This window comes from Kogia breviceps, chromosome 10, assembly GCF_026419965.1.
Source record: "Kogia breviceps isolate mKogBre1 chromosome 10, mKogBre1 haplotype 1, whole genome shotgun sequence".
Lineage (NCBI taxonomy): Eukaryota > Metazoa > Chordata > Mammalia > Artiodactyla > Physeteridae > Kogia > Kogia breviceps.
Window position 1 is genome coordinate 94,484,177 of NC_081319.1, and position 18,240 is coordinate 94,502,416.

The 18,240-nt window shown below is 38.1% G+C and overlaps 1 protein-coding gene and 1 pseudogene across 1 annotated transcript in view; both read right to left on the reverse strand.

Moving 5' to 3' along the window:
* The window catches only part of STMND1 (stathmin domain containing 1), a 34,932-nt gene that overhangs the window by 9,741 nt on the left and 6,951 nt on the right, over positions 1-18,240 (reverse strand). Inside the window, exons 2-3 of the mRNA XM_059077202.2 lie at positions 13,118-13,298; positions 8,190-8,341 (exon numbers count right to left, since the gene is read on the reverse strand). Coding sequence (XP_058933185.2) covers positions 8,190-8,341; positions 13,118-13,298 — 333 coding nt within the window. The remainder of the gene's footprint in view (positions 1-8,189; positions 8,342-13,117; positions 13,299-18,240) is intronic.
* Positions 16,993-18,240, reverse strand: part of LOC131763230 (actin-like protein 6A) — a 1,530-nt pseudogene continuing 282 nt past the window's right edge.

An 18,240-nucleotide genomic window follows, 5' to 3' on the forward strand; every position in this document is an offset into this window, starting at 1 on the left:
TTTAAAGTTTTTTTTAAAGCAATGAAGAAATGGTGTTCACAGGTCTGATTGGATTCATTATATTGTAGTATCTGCTGACATTAACATCCCTCTTTTTTGACTATCCCCTTTTTTTGTCCTTTGGCTCTTTGTTTCTTAGTTAAAAGTATTAACTGTCTCATAATATTTTCATTTTCAGTCCTTCAATATTCATTCTCATCTTTTTGTATTGGCCTCAGAACTTTCCCCTGAATATTCAAGACATCTGGTGTCTGACACACATGTTCTCAGCTACACCTGGATTGAAAGAGACTTTACCTGTGACACTGAGCAATTATATCTCTTCATTTCCATATGCTTCCTGGGTATCATCTTAGTCCTATAGCGAACACATGTTCTATTTTCAGGAATATTTTAGGACTCTCTTTCACAGTGAATGGGGGATTTCAGTTTCGAAACCTTTAACCTTTCCCAGCTTAATAATGAAATTTGAGGGCTTGGTGTACATTTTTATTGAAACTTCACGGCAGTGGTTCTCAGCCTGGGCTGCCCACTGGAATCACCTGGGAGCATTCAAAAGCACCACATTCTGGGCCCACCCCTAGCCATTGGTCCCAGGAGTTTTGAAAGTTTCCTGGGTGATGCAAATGTACAGGTTAAGGACTGCACTAGGCAAGGAGATGCACAGCTGTGCATTACAGCTCCGGCCTGTTGCAAGTCTGGCTTTTGTTGGCCGTCTTGGCCCAATTCCAAAGCAAAAAAAAAGAAAAAAAGAACTGTGTTATTCTTGCCTACCTTTGCAGTCCTGTCACATTTTAATCCTTTTGAGAACACTCCACCTACGCCCCTGACAACCATTCTATTTCTACATAATACAAATATGAACACAATCTTCATCTTTGGCTCTCTTAATGATGTTCTTGAAAGTCAAGCCTGTAGTTTTCATTTTTCAATAGATACGTTTCCTTAACAATGTAGCTTATATTAATTAACCTTGCTGGTGCCCTTGCAAGGTCCGAGTCTGAATTCATTCATCTCTGGCACTGGAATCACTGAAAAATGTTTTAATGTTGCTCCCATTGACGTGAGCATGAAGTGTCCATAGCATCTCTCTTCAGAAGGCTTGCTTAGCTACTGAATGTTCCCACAATCTATCCTCCTCCAGATGGCTCTCCTATCTTTTCTTTTTTTTTTTTTAAATTTTTGAATTTTATTTTATTTATTTTTTTATATAGCAGGTTCTTATTAGTCATCAATTTTATACACGTCAGTGTATACATGTCAATTCCAATCTCCCAATTCATCACACCACCCCCCATCCCCTCGCCGCTTTCCCCCATTGGGATCGATACATTTATTCTCTACATCCGTGTCTCAATTTCTGCACTCCAAAGCGGTTCATCTGTACCATTTTTCTAGGTTCCACATATATGCGTTAATATATGATATTTGTTTTTCTCTTTCTGACTTCCTTCACTCTGTATGACAGTCTCCAGATTCATCCATGTCTCTACAAATGACTCAATTTCGTTCCTTTTTATGGCTGAGTAATATTCCATTGTATATATGTATCACATCTTCTTTATCCATTCATCTGTCAATGGGCATTTAGGTTGCTTCCATGACCTGGCTATTCTAAACAGTGCTGCAATGGATATTGGGGCACATGTGTCTTTTTGAAGTATGGCTTTCTCTGGGTATATGCCCACAGTGGGATTCCTGGGTCATATGGTAATTCTATTTTTAGTTTTTTAAGGAACCTCCATACTGTTCTCCATAGTGGCTGTATCAATTTACATTTCCACCAACAGTGCAAGAGGGTTCTCTTTGCTCCACACCCTCTCCAGCATTTGTTGGTTGTAGATTTTCGGATGATGCCCATCCTAACTGGTGTGAGGTGATACCTCATTGTAGTTTTGATTTGCATTTCTCTAATAATTAGTCATGCTGAGCAGCTTTTCATGTGCTTCTTGGCCATCTGTATGTCTTCTTTGGAGAAATGTCTATTTAGGTCTTCTGCCCATTTTTGGATTCGGTAGTTTTTTTAATATTGAGCTGCATGAGCTGTTTATATATTTTGGAGATTAATCCTTTGTCAGTTGCTTCATTTGCAAATATTTTCTCCCATTCTGAGGGTTGTCTTTTTGTCTTGTTTGTAGTTTCCTTTGCTTTGCAAAAGCTCTTAAGTTTCATTAGATACCATTTGTTTATTTTTGTTTTTATTTCCATTACTCTAGGAGGTGGATCAAAAAAGATCTTGCTGTGATTTATGTCAAAGAGTGTTCTTCCTATGTTTTCCTCTAAGAGATTTATAGTGTCCAGTCTTACATTTAGGTCTCTATTCCATTTTGAGTTTATTTTTGTGTATGGTGTTAGGGAGTGTTCTAATTTCATTCTTTTACATGTAGCTGTCCAGTTTTCCCAGCACAACTTATTGAAGAGACTGTCTTTTCTCCATTGTATATCCTTGCTTCCTTTGTTATAGATTGGTTGACCATAGGTGCGTGGGCTTATCTCTAGGCTTTCTATACTGTGCCATTGATCTATATTTCTGTTTTTGTGCCAGTACCATATTGTCTTGATTACTATAGCTTTGTAGTATAGTCTGAAGTCAGGGAGTCTCATTCCTCCAGCTCCGTTTTTTTCCCTCAAGGCTGCTTTGGCTATTCGGGGTCTTTTGTGTCTCCATACAAATTTTAAGATTTTTTGTTCTAGTTCTGTAAAAAATGCCATTGGTAATTTGATAGGGATTGCAGTAAATCTGTAGATTGCTGTGGATAGTATAGTCACTTTCACAATACTGATTCTTCCAATCCAAGAACATGGTATCTCTCTCCATCCGTTTGTATCATCTTTAATTTCTTTCATCAGTGTCTTATAGTTTTCTGCATACAGGTCTTTTACCTCCCTAGGTAGGTTTATTCCTAGATATTTTATTCTTCTTGTTGCAATGGTACATGGGAGTGTTTCCTTAATTTCTCTTTCAGGTTTTTCATCGTTAGTGTATAGAAATGCAAGAGATTTCTGTGCATTAATTTTGTATTCTGCAACTTTACCAAATTCATTGATTAGCTCTAGTAGTTTTCTGGTGGCATCTTTAGGATTCTTTATGTATACTATCCTGTTATCTGCAAACAGTGACAGTTTTACTTCTTCTTTTCCAATTTGTATTCCTTTTATTTCTTTTTCTTCTCTGATTGCTGAGGCTAGGACTTCCAAAATTATGTTGAATAATAGTGGTGAGAGTGGACATCCTTGTCTTCTTCCTGATCTTAGAGGAAACACTTCAGTTTTTCACCATTGAGAATGATGTTTGCTGTGGGTTTGTCATATATGGCCTTTATTATGTTGCAGTAGGTTCCCTCTATGCCCACTTTCTGGAGTTTTTATCATAAACGAGTGTTGAATTTTGTCAAAAGCTTTCTCTGCATCTATTGAGATGATCATGTGGTTTTTATCCTTCAACTTGTTAATATGGTGTATCACATTGATTGATTTGCATATATTGAAGAATCCTTGCATCCCTGGGATAAATCCCACTTGATCATGGTGTATAATCCTTTCAATGTGTTGTTGGATTCCGTCTGTTAGTATTTTGTTGAGGATTTTTGCATCTATATTCATCAGTGATATTGGTCTGTAATTTTCTTTTTTTGTAGTATCTTTGTCTGGTTTTGGTATCAGGGTGATGGTGGCCTCATAGAATGAGTTTGGGAGTGTTCCTTCCTCTGCAATTTTTTGGAAGAGTTTGAGAAGGATGGGTGTTAGCTCTTCTGTAAATGTTTGACAGAATTCACCTGTGAAGCCATCTGGTCCTGGACTTTTGTTTGTTGGAAGATTTTTAATCACAATTTCAATATCATTACTTGTGATTGGTCTGTTCATATTTTCTATTTCCTCCTGGTTCAGTCTTGGAAGGTTATATTTTTCTAAGAATTTGTCCATTTCTTCCAAGTTGTCCATTTTATTGGCATAGAGTTGATTGTAGTAGTCTCTTAGGATGCTTTGTATTTCTGCAGTGTCTGTTGTAACTTCTTTTTCATTTCTAATTTTATTGATTTGAGTCCTCTCCCCCTTTCTCTTGATGAGTCTGGCTAATGGTTTACCAATTTTGTTTATCTTCTCAAAGAACCAGCTTTTAGTTTTATTGATCTTCGCTATTGTTTTCTTTGTTTCTATTTCATTTATTTCTGCTCTGACCTTGACGATTTCTTTCCTTCTGCTAACTTTGGGTTTTGTTTGTTCTTCTTAGTTCCTTTAGGTGTAAGGTTAGATTGTTTATTTGAGATTTTTCTTATTTCTTGAGGTAGGCTTGTATAGCTATAAACTTCCCTCTTAGAACTGCTTTTGTTGCATCTCATAGGTTTTGGATCGTCGTGTTTTCATTGTCATTTGTCTCTAGGTATTTTTTGATTGCCTCAGTGATCTCTTGGTTATTTAGTAACATATTGTTTAGCCTCCATGTGTTTGTGTTTTTTATGGTTTTTTCCCTGTAATTCATTTCTAATCTCATAGCGTTGTGGTCAGAAAAGATGCTTGATATGATGTCAATTTTCTTAAATTTACTGAGGCTTGATTTGTGACCCAAGATGTGATCTATCTTGGAGAATGTTCCATGTGCACTTGAGAAGAAAGTGTAATCTGCTGTTTTTGGATGGAATGTCCTATAAATATCAATTAAATCTATCTGGTCTATTGTGTCATTTAAAGCTTCTGTTTCCTTATTCATTTTCATTTTGGATGATCTCTCCATTGGTGTAAGTGAGGTGTTAAAATCCCCCACTATTATTGTGTTACTCTTGATTTCCTCTTTTATAGCTGTTAGCAGTTGCCTTATGTATTGAGGTGCTCCTATGTTAGGTGCATATATATTTATAATTGTTATTTCTTCTTCTTGGATTGATCCCTTGATCATTATGTAGCGTCTCTTGTAACATTCTTTATTTTAAGGTCTATTTTATCTGATGTGAGTATTGCTACTCCAGCTTTCTTTTGATTTCCATTTGCATGGAATATCTTTTTCCATCCCCTCACTTTCAGTCTGTATGTGTCCCTAGGTCTGAAGTGGGTCTCTTGTAGACAGCATACAAATGGGTCTTGTTTTTGTATCCATTCAGCGAGCCTGTGTCTTTTGGTTGGAGCAGTTAATCCATTCACGTTTAAGGTAATTATCAATATGTATGTTCCTATGACCATTTTCTTAATTGTTTTGTGTTTGTACGTCCTTTTCTTCTCTTGTGTTTCCCACTTAGAGAAGTTCCTTTAGCATTTGTTGTAGAGCTAGTTTGGTGGTGCTGAATTCTCTTAACTTTTCCTTGTCTGTAAAGTTTTGATTTCTCCATCAAATGTGAATGAGATCCTTGCTGGGTAGAGTAATATTGGTTGTAGGTTCTTCCCTTTCATCACCTTAAATATGTCATGCCACTCCCTTCTGGCTTGTAAAGTTTGTGCTGAGAAATCAACTGTTAACCTTATGGGAGTTCCCTTGTATGTTGTCATTTTTCCCTTGCTGCTTTCAATAATTTTTCTTTGTCTTTAATTTTTGCCAAGTTGATTACTATGTGTCTCGGCGTGTTTCTCCTTGGGTTTATCCTGTATGGGATTCTCTGCGCTTCCTGGACCTGGGTGGCTATTTCCTTTCCCATGTGAGGGAAGTTTTCGATTATAATCTCTTTAAATATTATCTTGGTCCTTTCTCTCTCTCTTCTCCTTCTGGGACCCCTATAATGAGAATGTTGTTGCTTTTAATGTTGTCCCAGTGGTCTCTTAGGCTGTCTTCATTTCTTTTCATTCTTTTTTCTTTATTCTGTTCTGCAGCAGTGAATTCCACCACTCTGTCTTCCAGGTCACTTATCTGTTCTTCTGCCTCAGTTATTCTGCTATTGATTCCTTCTAGTGTAGTTTTCATTTCAGTTATTGTATTGTTCATCTCTGTTTTTTGTTCTTTAATTCTTCTAGGTCTTTGTTAAACATTTCTTGCATCTTCTCGATCTTTGCCTGCATTCTTTTTCCGAGGTGCTGGATCATCTTCACTATTATTATTCTGAATTCTTTTCCTGGAAGGCTGCCTATCTCGACTTCATTTAGTTGTTTTTCTGGGGTTTTATCTTGTTCCTTCATCTGGTACATACCCCTCTGCCTTTTCATCTTGTCTATCTTTCTGTGAATGTGGTTTTTATTCCACATGCTGCAGGATTGTAGTTCTTCTTGCTTCTGCTGTCTGCCCTCTGGTGGATGAGGCTATCTAAGAGGCTTGAGACTCCTGTCTTTTCTTTCTTTCTTTTTTTTTTTTTTTAAAGTAAACTTATTTATTTATTTATTTAATTTATTTGGGTGTGTAGGGTCTTCGTTGCTGCGCGCGGGCTTTCTCTGGTTGTGGCGAGCGGGGGCTACTCTTTGCTGCGGTGTGTGGGCTTCTCATTGCGGTGGCTTCTCTTGTTGCAGAGCACAGGCTCTAGGTGCGCAGGCTCAGTAGTTGTGGCGCACGGGCTTAGTTGCTCCAAGGCATGTGGGATCTTCCCAGAACAGGGATTGAACCCATGTCCCCTGCATTGGCAGGCGGATTCTTAACCACTGTGCCACCAGGGAAGTCCCTGTCTTTTCTTTTTGACCCACTTTTTATTTTCTGACCCCCAGCGATTCACCTAGAGGGAGAAAAAAAATCTCTCCTTGTCCTTTCCATATTAAAGATGCATCATTTTTTTAGTACTTTGCAGTAAGATAAGGTACTCGAAAATGCCTTTCATCCTGATAGCTAGCCTTGTGCAAATGTAAATTGTCATTATGTTGGCATCAGTTTTTCCATTATGTGGTCCATTTTTACCTTTCCCTTCCCCCCAGTTCCTCTTATTATTGGTAGCCTGATAATATCATTCATAAGGCTTAACAAGCTTCTTTCCTTGCCAAATACTTTCTGCAGTACTTATTTTTCCTTCTTCAAAAGAAAATACCACTTTGGCTTTTATTTATGAGTTCTCAGCAAGACCCTGACACAGAGAAGGAAATTACCTTTACTGAAACACTAAGTGACTTGGTCTAGGTGCAAACTTGATTTCACTAATGAATATTTTTATTCCCTATTGATTGTTTTCCCTACAACACGGGGGACTGGCCACCACTGAGGTGTCTTTGATATAATTTCTGGTCTCAATTTCCATCACTTCTGTTTCTTTCTTTTCTTTCCTATTCATTTTCCCTTATTAGGCCTCTTTTCTGTGTTATTTATTCTTTTTATCTTCTTTCCTCTGTCTATGCTTTAGGATTACTGGTGCTGCTGGCAAACAGTGGCTTAAAAAGAAACCCAAACCAATGAGAACTAAACAAAACAACAGCAAATCTGCCATCTTCTTCACAGGTTTACAAATAAGTTATTAAAAAGTCAAAAACTCAAGAGTTTGGCCACGACAAGTTAAAATCAGGCTACAAATAATGCTCACACTACAGGAAAACAATGATAGATCAGTCAAGATGAATCAACAAAGAAAATTAAGGGTATAACAATTTTTGTCATTGTATTTATTACCTCATGGTTGACCTCAGGGTGTGTATATAAATATATACATGTATCTATTTTAGCTTTGACATTTAGGCCTATTTTCTTTTTTTTTTATTTTTTATTATTATTATTATTTTTTTTGTGTGTGATATGTGGGCCTCTCACTGTTGTGGCCTCTCCCGTTGCGAAGCACAGGCTCCGGACGCGCAGGCTCAGCGGCCATGGCTCACGGGCCCAGCCGCTCCGCGGCATGTGGGATCTTCCTGGACCGGGGCACGAACCCGTGTCTCCTGCATCGCCAGGCGGATTCTCAACCACTGCGCCACCAAGGAAGCCCAGGCCTATTTTCTTATTGGATAAGTCAGGGTTCAGTTTTATATTCACATGCCTAGTACACAGGCAATGTTTAATAAAAACTGCTGAAAGAATGAAGGCATTTTATTCAATGGGGCTTACCATGTCTCAGATTTGGTAAAACCCAAGATATGTTTCATTGGATTCATTAATCATTAACGATCAGGCAATTCCTGAATCCATAGAGAAGTATGGTGTGCAGAGGGGTGAGGGAGTTTATGGGAGAAAAAACTGGCTTCGATAAATGCCGTAATCTGTATTGTGACACTAAGATGCATATTGGTGGAAAAAATAACTCATGATTAGTCATATTCTGTTGCTATTTTAACTATAAGCTAGTATTAATTACAAAATTACTTGCCGTGACATCACATGATTCTCCATTTCTAAATACTTTGCTGTGGCTTTGTATTATTCCTTGAACAATTAACTCCTCTAGGATGTCTGATGACTTTTGTTGTTCTCGATTCTCTAAGAGTTGGGGTTTATGGATTAATCCACTGATCACTAGGTCTTCCAAAGGAAAAGAAAAAAGAAAGTGAAATTTAAGCACGAAGATTTTATCAATCAAATGCTAAATACATGCCTTATAAATCATGCTAATTAACTCTTAGTCTCAACACTTGTACCTAAATATTTGTTTCTACCACAAATCTTTATAATCCTTTGAACTTCAAATCCTTAATGTTCTTACAGAGGATACACATCAACATAATATACTGCTTACTTAGCAGGTCGAATATTAACATAACAAAAGGTCTTTCTTGTGCTGCTATGTACTACTTTTTTGTTGTAACAACACTTGCACACTTGGGTACGATTATACAGGTTCTGTGCAATAATTATGAAGCTAAACCATAGCCACGAATGAGATAGTCTTTCAGTGACTCTTATGAGTTGCAGTTTGGTTTCTATGCTTTGTATACAAAGGATAAACAGCGTGATGTTGCCAAGAGACTTCTAGTTCTGCAACCCTGAGTTTACAATTACGCCATCTGCTAAATCTACATAAGTAAAAGCATGCCTTTTTGAAAAGTCTTTGAACCAAATCAGAATTGGAGTCGAGTGGTAGCTAAATTTTTATTCTAAAAATTGCACTGAAATAGTTTATAGGGGAACACTAATGAGAGAGACCGCTCCCATTACAAATCACCCAATTATATAAATAAGCAAGCAAGCATCTGTTTTTACAACCTCATAAAATAAAGGTGCAATGAGGGGTCCTCAGAAATGAGCTGTCTTCTATTTTAGGAAGTCCATTTCATCCAGTGGATGGAATCTTTTTATGAAAATTTCTAAACCCACTGGTTAACATAGACAGTTTTCATGAATTTGTAATGGGAAGACAGGAAAAACACACATACACGCACACACACACACACACACACACACACAAACCAGATGTCTCTCACTTCAGAATATTAACCTTCGTGGTATCAGAGACTTCTCTAATTGCCCACTGCAATTAACTCCAATGAATTTCCTATAGTCTTATCACCTTTCCAGTGCTATGTCTTCTACTCATACACGTGTTTGAAATAGAGTCAGTTCTCATTTTAAAGTGCTCTGTACAGATTTTGGTACAGAGTAGTAAAGCATGGGTTTCAAGGAGGTAAACTAGAAACTAAAAGAACAGGAAAAAATCAATAAAGAAGAGGTGAATCCTCTTCAAGGAATTAGAATGATTTTTTTTGTTAGAAGGTGGGCTTATCTGCAAGGGTCAAAATAATAATAATAATGACTGTTTATTGAGCACTCATGTGCCTGACACTACATTACGCACTTTATGTTCTTTGTAAGATCTAATTCAAACATAAATTCTGTGACAGAGGTGTTAGTATCTCTATTTTATACATAAACTATATGAGAGAGGCTAATTAACTTGCTCAAGGTGACACAAGTAGTAAGTGAATTAACTAGGATTTGATTCCAAGTCTATGTGACATTAGCATCGACGCTCTTCACCACCTCACTGTACTCCTTCCTAAATAGGTTATGTATCAATAAATGGCTCCCACTGGTCATGGTCCACTTCTCTCTTAGGATGTTCTTAAAAAGAATGTCACCGTTGACATCTGTCACTAGCATAAGAGAATTATTTTAACCATTTCTATCCATTCTTTTCTGAGTCTACCAAAGTACTTGGCTTGACATTTACAGTAGCTCACTTATACAGAAATCCCTGGACTACATCAGTCATTTCAACTAATATTCATGATTTCTTGGGACACTGAAGACTATTGGGAGAATGTTTAAAAATAACATTGTGCTTCTTTCTGATTATAAAAGAAATACGTGGTCATCAGAGTAAACTTGGAATATATAAAAAAGAGTAAAGAGGAAAATTAAAATGTCCATACTCTTACCTTTCAGAGGTTGCCAGTTAATATATGAAATTTAATTTTTATAAATATGACATCATACTGAACATCCAGTTTTATTTCTTATGTAATTAATATTTACAGTAGCATCAGTTCATGCCATTAGAAATTTCATAAGCATAAGTGTAAAAAGTGAAATTATGCAAGAAAACATGGGTGGATTTGCCTTTAATCTTGGTGTAGGGAAAGGCTTTCTAGCTATGTCTCAAAATCCAGATTCAATGAAAGAAAGATTGATAACCTTTACTACATTAAAAAAAAACCCTTCAGAATGGCAAAAAAAGGAACAAAACCAAAACCCACAGTAAAAGTAAAAATTAGGTATCACATACCTCCTGATTTGATATACTAAGCAGGATACAATATCATTTTTGGTATTCTCGCTAAAAACGCATATTCTGAACCTAATCATGAGGAAATATCAGACAAACCCAAACTGAGGAATGTTCTGCGAAGAAAGTGGCCTATATCTCCAAACATATCAAGGTTTTAGAAGAAAAAAAGCCAAGGAATTGTTCCGCTTAAAGGCAACTGAAGTCACATGACAACTACATTAAATGTGGGATTCTGCATTAGATCTTGAACCAGAAATTTATTTCTAAAGGACATTTGTGAGACAACTGAGAAAATCTGAATAGGGGAGATAACAGTACTGCATCAGCGGTAATTGTCTGATTTGGATCCTTGTACTGCGATTTTGCAAAGAATGTTCTTGTTTATAGGTAATGCACACTGATATATTTAAGAGTAAAGTATCATTATGTCTGTGACTTACTCTCAGGAAAAATATAGATGTATATGGGAGAACGGGGGAGAGGGGAGAGGGAGGGAGGGAAGACAGGGGCCGATGATAACACAAATGTGGTACAACATTAACTTTGGGGGAATCTGGGTGAAAGAATACAGGCACTCTTTGTTTTGGACAACTTTTCTTATCTGAAACTTCTCAAAATCGGAAGTTTTGTTTGTTTGTTTTGTTTTCTTTGTTTTTGTTTTTGGCCGTGCCATGCAGCTTGTGGGATCTTAGTTCCCCGACCAAGGACTGAACCCGGGCCCTCGGCAGTGAGAGTTCACAGTCCTAACCACTGGACCACCAGGGAATTCCACAGAAGTGTTAGTTTGTCTTGTTTTGTTACTAAAAGGAAATACTTGGGAAATGTTAGTGTGAAACTTGAAATTAAAAACAAATTTTACTGGTATAGCTGATTTACAATATTGTGTGAACCTTGACATTTTTAACAAATATACTCTGTAGCTGTGAAGAGCAAGGATGCAGAGAAGAGACAGAAAGGCAACTGGGCAGAGAACAAATAGAAAGCTCAGGGTACTGGTTCTTATTCATCCTGTGGGAAGAGCTTTCCCGAAAACGAATTCACACTACATTTCGAAAACACCTGCTTTGGTGGTTCAGTCCCTCCCCTGCTGGTCTCTCTTAGCGCCATCCTGCTTACCCGGGGCCCTCCCTCCCATACTGCTTTCGGCGGCGTACAGATGGCAGGACTGCCTGTCTGAGGGCACCCCTGTCCTCCTAACAATCTTTAGTCTGTGAACACATGGGTATTGAGCATTCATGTTGCAGTCTAGGAGGGATAGTTATCAACAGAATCATCAGAGAGAAAAAAATACATGTGCTGGCCCAACACAGAGGCAGAGGAAGGGGCCATCCCTGCCCTGTGTCCCCCATCTCCTCCAGCCTCAGAGGTCATGCTACACCCTATCAGAAGCACAAGACGAGGGCAAATGTGAAATTTGTGATGGACGTAGAGAATATTATGCTTCGTGAAAGAAGTCAGACAGAGAAAGAAATATACTGTATGATATCACTTATATGTGGAATCTAAAAAATAACACAAACAAATGCATATGCAAAACAGAAACAGACTCACAGGTATAGAAAACCAGCTCGTGGTTACCGAAGGGGAGAGTGAAGAGGGGAAGGGCAAGACAGGGGTAGGTGATGAAGAGATACAAACTAGTATGTATAAAATAAACAAGGACATATTTTATAGCCCAGGGAATTACAGCCATTACCTTGTAATTACTTTTAATGGAGTATAATCTGTAAAAATACTGAATCCCTATGCTGTACTCCTAAAAACTAATATAATATTGTAAATCAACTATACTTCAATTTTAAAAATAAATAAAAAGGGTATTAAAAGAGGAAATTTGTCATCACCCGAGTTGCCACAAAAGTCCAGGAAAAAGAATCTCACTTACTATCCAATCTATTTTCCAACTCTAACTGGTCCCTAGGGAAGAAACTACAGCAATGAGGAAGGAAATGAAAGCCTCCCCCTACCCCCAAATAGGTCTTTCTTGAAGTCTGTTAAGTTCAATTTGTTTCAAAGGCTGATGAAACAGAAACAAGAGCTCTCAACAACAGAAGGGTAACTCAAGTAAAGTGAAAACATACCATAGGAAAAACCACAAATAGTTTCTAAAGAACACACCAGGTCAACATCACATCTTTTATGTTTTTGAAAGATATTTTTATTGTACATTTGCTTATAACCTTGAATGGGGAGAGACAAGAGAAAAAGTTTGATGTAGATTTTACTTAATTTTTCAAATGAAGAACTTTGCCTTGGAAAGATGTTAACATAGTGGAAGTTTTGAGGAATTTAACTAAAGCCTGTACAACTCGTATTCCCAAGGCCTTACCCCAACCACCAATAAGGGCTCTTAGTTTAAAAAAAGATAGTTTTAATTATGTCATCAACAAAAAGATTAATGGTTAGCATTACTTACTCACCTAATGAAGGCCTAAGGCTGTCTTGGAGATGGAACCTTGACATCTGAAGCACTACCTGGCTCACAAAGCTGTGATAAGTCACCAAACACACATTATAAAATATATTCAGAGAAACAGTATTTTATATAGATCAACATGAACAGGGGCTGTTACCTGAATTTATTCTTCCTTTTCTTTCACTAGGAAATGGGGAACTTTCTGGAATGGTTCCAGGTAAGCTTCCCAACTGGGCCTGCTTGTCCAGGCTTCCAGGGCTGCCCACATTATCCTTGGGCAGCGTAGCTTCAATCTGGGGTCTGAAATTCTCCCCGCAATGAGCCACACCGACATCAGCCTGTGAAAAGGGAACGGCTTTGTAAGAGTCAAGATTTCTTGGAAAATGGTTTCTTGGAAAATGAAAATGCCACACGGTCTGCTTTGTGAATAGCTGAGTAGTACCCAGCACCCTGTCAATGTGACCTTATGTGGCAAAAGAGACTTTCTTTGCAGGTGTGATTAAATTAAGGACCTTGTGATAGCAGGAGTATCCCAGGTTATCCAGGTAGGCTCTGAATGTAATCACAGGTGTCCTTAGAAGAGGGAGGCAGAGGAAGATTTGATCACAGAGAAGGAGATGGTGATGTGACGTCAGAAGCACGGACACAGTTGGAGATGCTCCAGTACCAGCAATGAAGATGCAGGAAGGGCCACCAGCCGAGGAACAGAGGAATGCAGCTCTAGAAGCTGGAAAAATCGAGGAAAAAGATTCTCTCCTCAGACCCTCTGAAAGGAACCAGCCCTGCAAACATCTTGACTTTAGCCCAGTGGAACAATTTTGGACTTCTGACCTCCAGAACTTTGAGGGAATAAAATTGTGTTGTTTGAAGCCACTAAACTTACATTAATTTGTTACAGCAGCAGTAGGAATCTAACACAGTGACTAATAGGAATCTACCAGGTACAAGCAATTATGCTGAGTATTCTGGACGATACCAAGATGAAAAAGTTTAATCATCAAACGTGAAAAGTAAAGATACTGCTATGTATAAAGCCTCTTTATTTATTTTTTAAGCATCTTTATTGGAGTATAACTGCTTTACAATGGTGTGTTCGTTTCTGCTTTATAAAAAAGTGAATCAGCTATACATATACATATATCCCCATATCTCCTCCCTCTTGCATCTCCCTCCCACCCTCCCTATCCCACCCCTCTAGGTGGTCACAAAGCACCGAGCTGATCTCCCTGTGCTATGTGGCTGCTTCCCACTAGCTATCTATTTTACATCTGGTAGCGTATATATGTCCATGCCACTCTCTCACTTCATCCCAGCTTACCCTTCTCCCTCCCCGTGTCCTCAAGTTCATTCTCTACATCTGTGTCTTTATTCCTGTCCTGCCCATAGGTTCTTCAGAACCGTTTTTTTCTCCCTAGATGCCATATATATGTGTCAGCATATGGTACTTGTTTTTCTCTTTCTGACTTACTTCACTCTGTATGACAGTCTCTAGGCCCATCCACCTCACTACAAATAACTGAATTTCATAAAAGCCTTTTTAAAAATGAAACTACCATTATTGTTTTTGTTTCAATCAAACACTAATCTAGGCTCTGCTGTTATGGTATTTGGTAGATGTGGTTAACATCTACAATTAGTTGACTTTAAGGAAATGATCCTCAAATAATCTGGGTGGGCCTCATCCAATCAGTTGAAGGCCTTAAGAGTAGAACCGAGGTTTCTCTGAGGGAGAAGGAATTCCGTAGATGCAGCTTCAGCTCCAGCCTAGCTTTCTGGACCACCTATTCTATTGTATGGGTTTTGGACTTGCTTTGCCAGCCCTTATAATTTCATAAGCCAATTCCTTATAATACATCTATTTAGCTATCTGTTCATCCATCCTACTGGCTCTGATTCTTTGGTAAAACCCTGACTGATATAGAAACACAGTAGAAAATAAGAAAGACCATTCCCTAGACAGAAGCATTATTGACATCTTAGTATATAACTTCCCAAATATGTTTGATTATATAACTATAATCTTTAAAAATAAATTGGAATTGGCCAGTAAGCATATGAAAAGATGCTCAATATCATTGGTCATTAGGGAGATGTAAATCAAAACCACAATGAGATATCACTTCACACACATTAAGATGACTATCATGAAAAAGACACGTCATAAGAAGTGTTGTCAAGGATGTGGAAAAATTGGAACCCTTGTACATTGCCGTGGGAATGTAAAATGGTGCAGCCACTTTGGAAAATGATTTGAGAGTTCCTCAAAAATTTCCTCTTAACACAGAGTTACCACATGACCCAGAAATTCCACCCCTAAGTATATACCCAAGCAAAATGAAAATGTCTGTTCATACAAAATCTTGCACACAAATGTTCACAGTTATTATTCAAATATCTAAAAAGTGGAAACAACCCAAATGTCCAGCAACTGATGACTAGATAAATTAAATGTGGCCTATCCATACCAAGGAATATTATTTGGCAATAAAAAGCAATGAAGCTTTTTATTGACTTACGTGTATCAGCAGATACATGCTACAATACAGGTGACACCTGACAACATTATACTAAGTGAAAGAAGCCAGTAACAAAGATCATTCCATTTACATGACATGTTCAGAAGAGGCAGATTAACGGAAACAGAAGGCGGATTTAGTGGTTTCTCAGGAAGTGCCTGTTGGCTTCCAATGGACAGCGGTTCCTTTTAGGGGGACAAAAGTGTCCCCAAATTAGCTTGTGATGTTTGTGAATTGAGCATTTTAATGGATGAATTGTATCAATATATGTGGATTACATTTCAATAAAGCTGTTTAAAAAACAAAGGAAATCAGATTATATATTAAGTGATATATTGTATTTCTGTAACTTTTTTTTTCTATTAACTATTAGATATCAGAGACATTTACCTATGTCAATACATAGAGGTCTATTTCATTCTATTTAATGGTGAAAGTAGTTGTTTATTTGATGATTGCATTGCAGTCTATTATGTAACTAAACCACCTACTGAAGGACATCTAGGTTTCTAACTTCTCAATATAATAAACAGAACTGGTATAATATCTGTGCATATACATCAGTGTGAACTCACCCAATCCTTGCATGAGAATAAATTCCTAGATGTGGACCTGCTGAGTCAGAGGATATACACACTTTATATTAATACGTGTTTCCAGAGGGCCTTCTATAAATCCTGTACTGACTTACAATCCCACCTTCTCCTTTTAAGGATGTCTATTTCTTCATACCACAGTTTCACTGCCTGTAAGTAGGCTGAAACACGGCATAAAAGGGGCTTATAGGTGATTTAGTAAACCACCAACTCCAAAATGCTGGTCCATGTCAAATTTTTCGTAATTCCACAGTAAAAGAAGGAAAATATAAGGAGTCTTTCATAAAGCTAAATGAATTTGATTTAAAGAACTGTCATTTATTTTGAAAGGAAGTAAATTAATATGTTCAGAAAAACTTTTCTTTCCCACTCCTCATTCAATGGAAGTCAAGGCCTCTAGGAGATGTTATCAGCCAACTTCTTCCCCATCTAAGACACACTTACCAGAGGAATCCTCTACAGTATCCCTAGAAGAGGCAAGAACATAAGCATCTTCTACAGACTATTGTCTTTTAGCTATTTATTTTTTTTTTTTTGGCTAGTAATTTTTATTTAATTTTAAAAGCTTAAGGTAAAAAATATAGGCAGTAAGTTTTACTCGTCAATAAAAAGCAATTCTACCAACCCACTGGTAATATACTAAACAGAGTTGGAAAGCATTTTACTGAAAGCAAAATATTTAGAGAAAATAGACATTTATACAAAATTGTAAAATGCTTGTAATAAGAATAAGTGCATTTCAAGGAAAGCACAAAGTTATTTTAATTTATAGAGCCAGTTAAAGCCTTAAAAAATTTAAGTGGAAACTGAAACATGCAAAAATGTATAAACATTCTACAAAAGATGCTTGCTTTTTTCCTGAGTATACTAAAGCTACGAAACATAAGGTGACATAGAAGGTAGAGGTTTGGGATCTCTTCTCAAGGGCATTTCCTTTCTACCCACTGCTTCCCTCCTTCTTCATATTCTTGTTTGGAAATCCACATCTGCTGAAAGTTGCCCAAAGAAGCTAGAATGGAGCCGCCAATCCATGAACTAAACCTCTGCTCCACTGCTGTATTATTTGCAGTCAGTTTCAACCGCATACTTGGGGGTGTTTTCTGAGAGAGCTCTCTATTCAACCTGCCAGTAAAGCTCTGTATTAGCGTGTTTCCTCCTGCCACTATAACGCTGCCATAGAGACCTGGTCCGATATCAATATCGAACATTCCAACACTTGCAGTGACGACATGACTGGCGCCTAGCATTGTATTTCCTGATTAACCCCTTTACACTGGGAGGGTCAAATAACCCTTCAAGAATCTTTAACCGTTCTGCTCCAAAAATCACAGTTGTAGTCACTGGGGAATTCGTAATGAACAGTTGGCACCTGTGCGGCTGCTTGTTCATCGTAAGTTGAATCTGATACTTGAAGTACTGAGCCTTGAAAATCCTGGATAACACAGTTACACATGTAATCGTGCCAAGACCTTGTAACCTGTGGCAACTTCTCTCTTCTTTTCCAGCTTGCTGGAGATCCTTCACAAACAGCCTCTTTTGATGCAATCACATATGGGGCAATCGGTTCTACATTCATTTCTTGGAAGAGTTCTCTGCACTGCATAGTAACACAGTCTCCAGCAAGAGGGGATTTTACAATGCCTTGCTGAAGGACATGGCCATCGTGAAGTGGAACTGCAGTGGTATGAGTGGCTCCACTGTCCAAAATAAGCCCAGTAGAATGACCGCTCGCAAATGCTGTCAAAACAGCAGTTTTGGGCTTCCCTGGTGGCGCAGTGGTTGAGAATCCGCCTGCCGATGCAGGGGACACGGGTTCGTGCCCCGGTCCGGGAAGATCCCACATACCGCGGAGCGGCTGGGCCCGTGAGCCATGGCCGCTGGGCCTGCGCGTCCAGAGCCTGTGCTCCACAACGGGAGAGGCCACAACAGTGAGAGGCCCGCGTACCACAAAAAAAAAAAAAAAAAAAAAAAAAAAAAAAAAACAGCAGTTTTGCAAAGGAAGAATGCACGGACGTTGTAGTGTTCAAACATTAACTCCGTCAGTTTCTCTCTCTTTGCGCTGGTATTCCGTGGTGCTTCTGACATGAGAACAGGACACAGGCTGGCTTCTGATTTGACATGCATTTTGCAGGTATGAGCCAAAATAGCCTGGAAACTACCCCAATCTT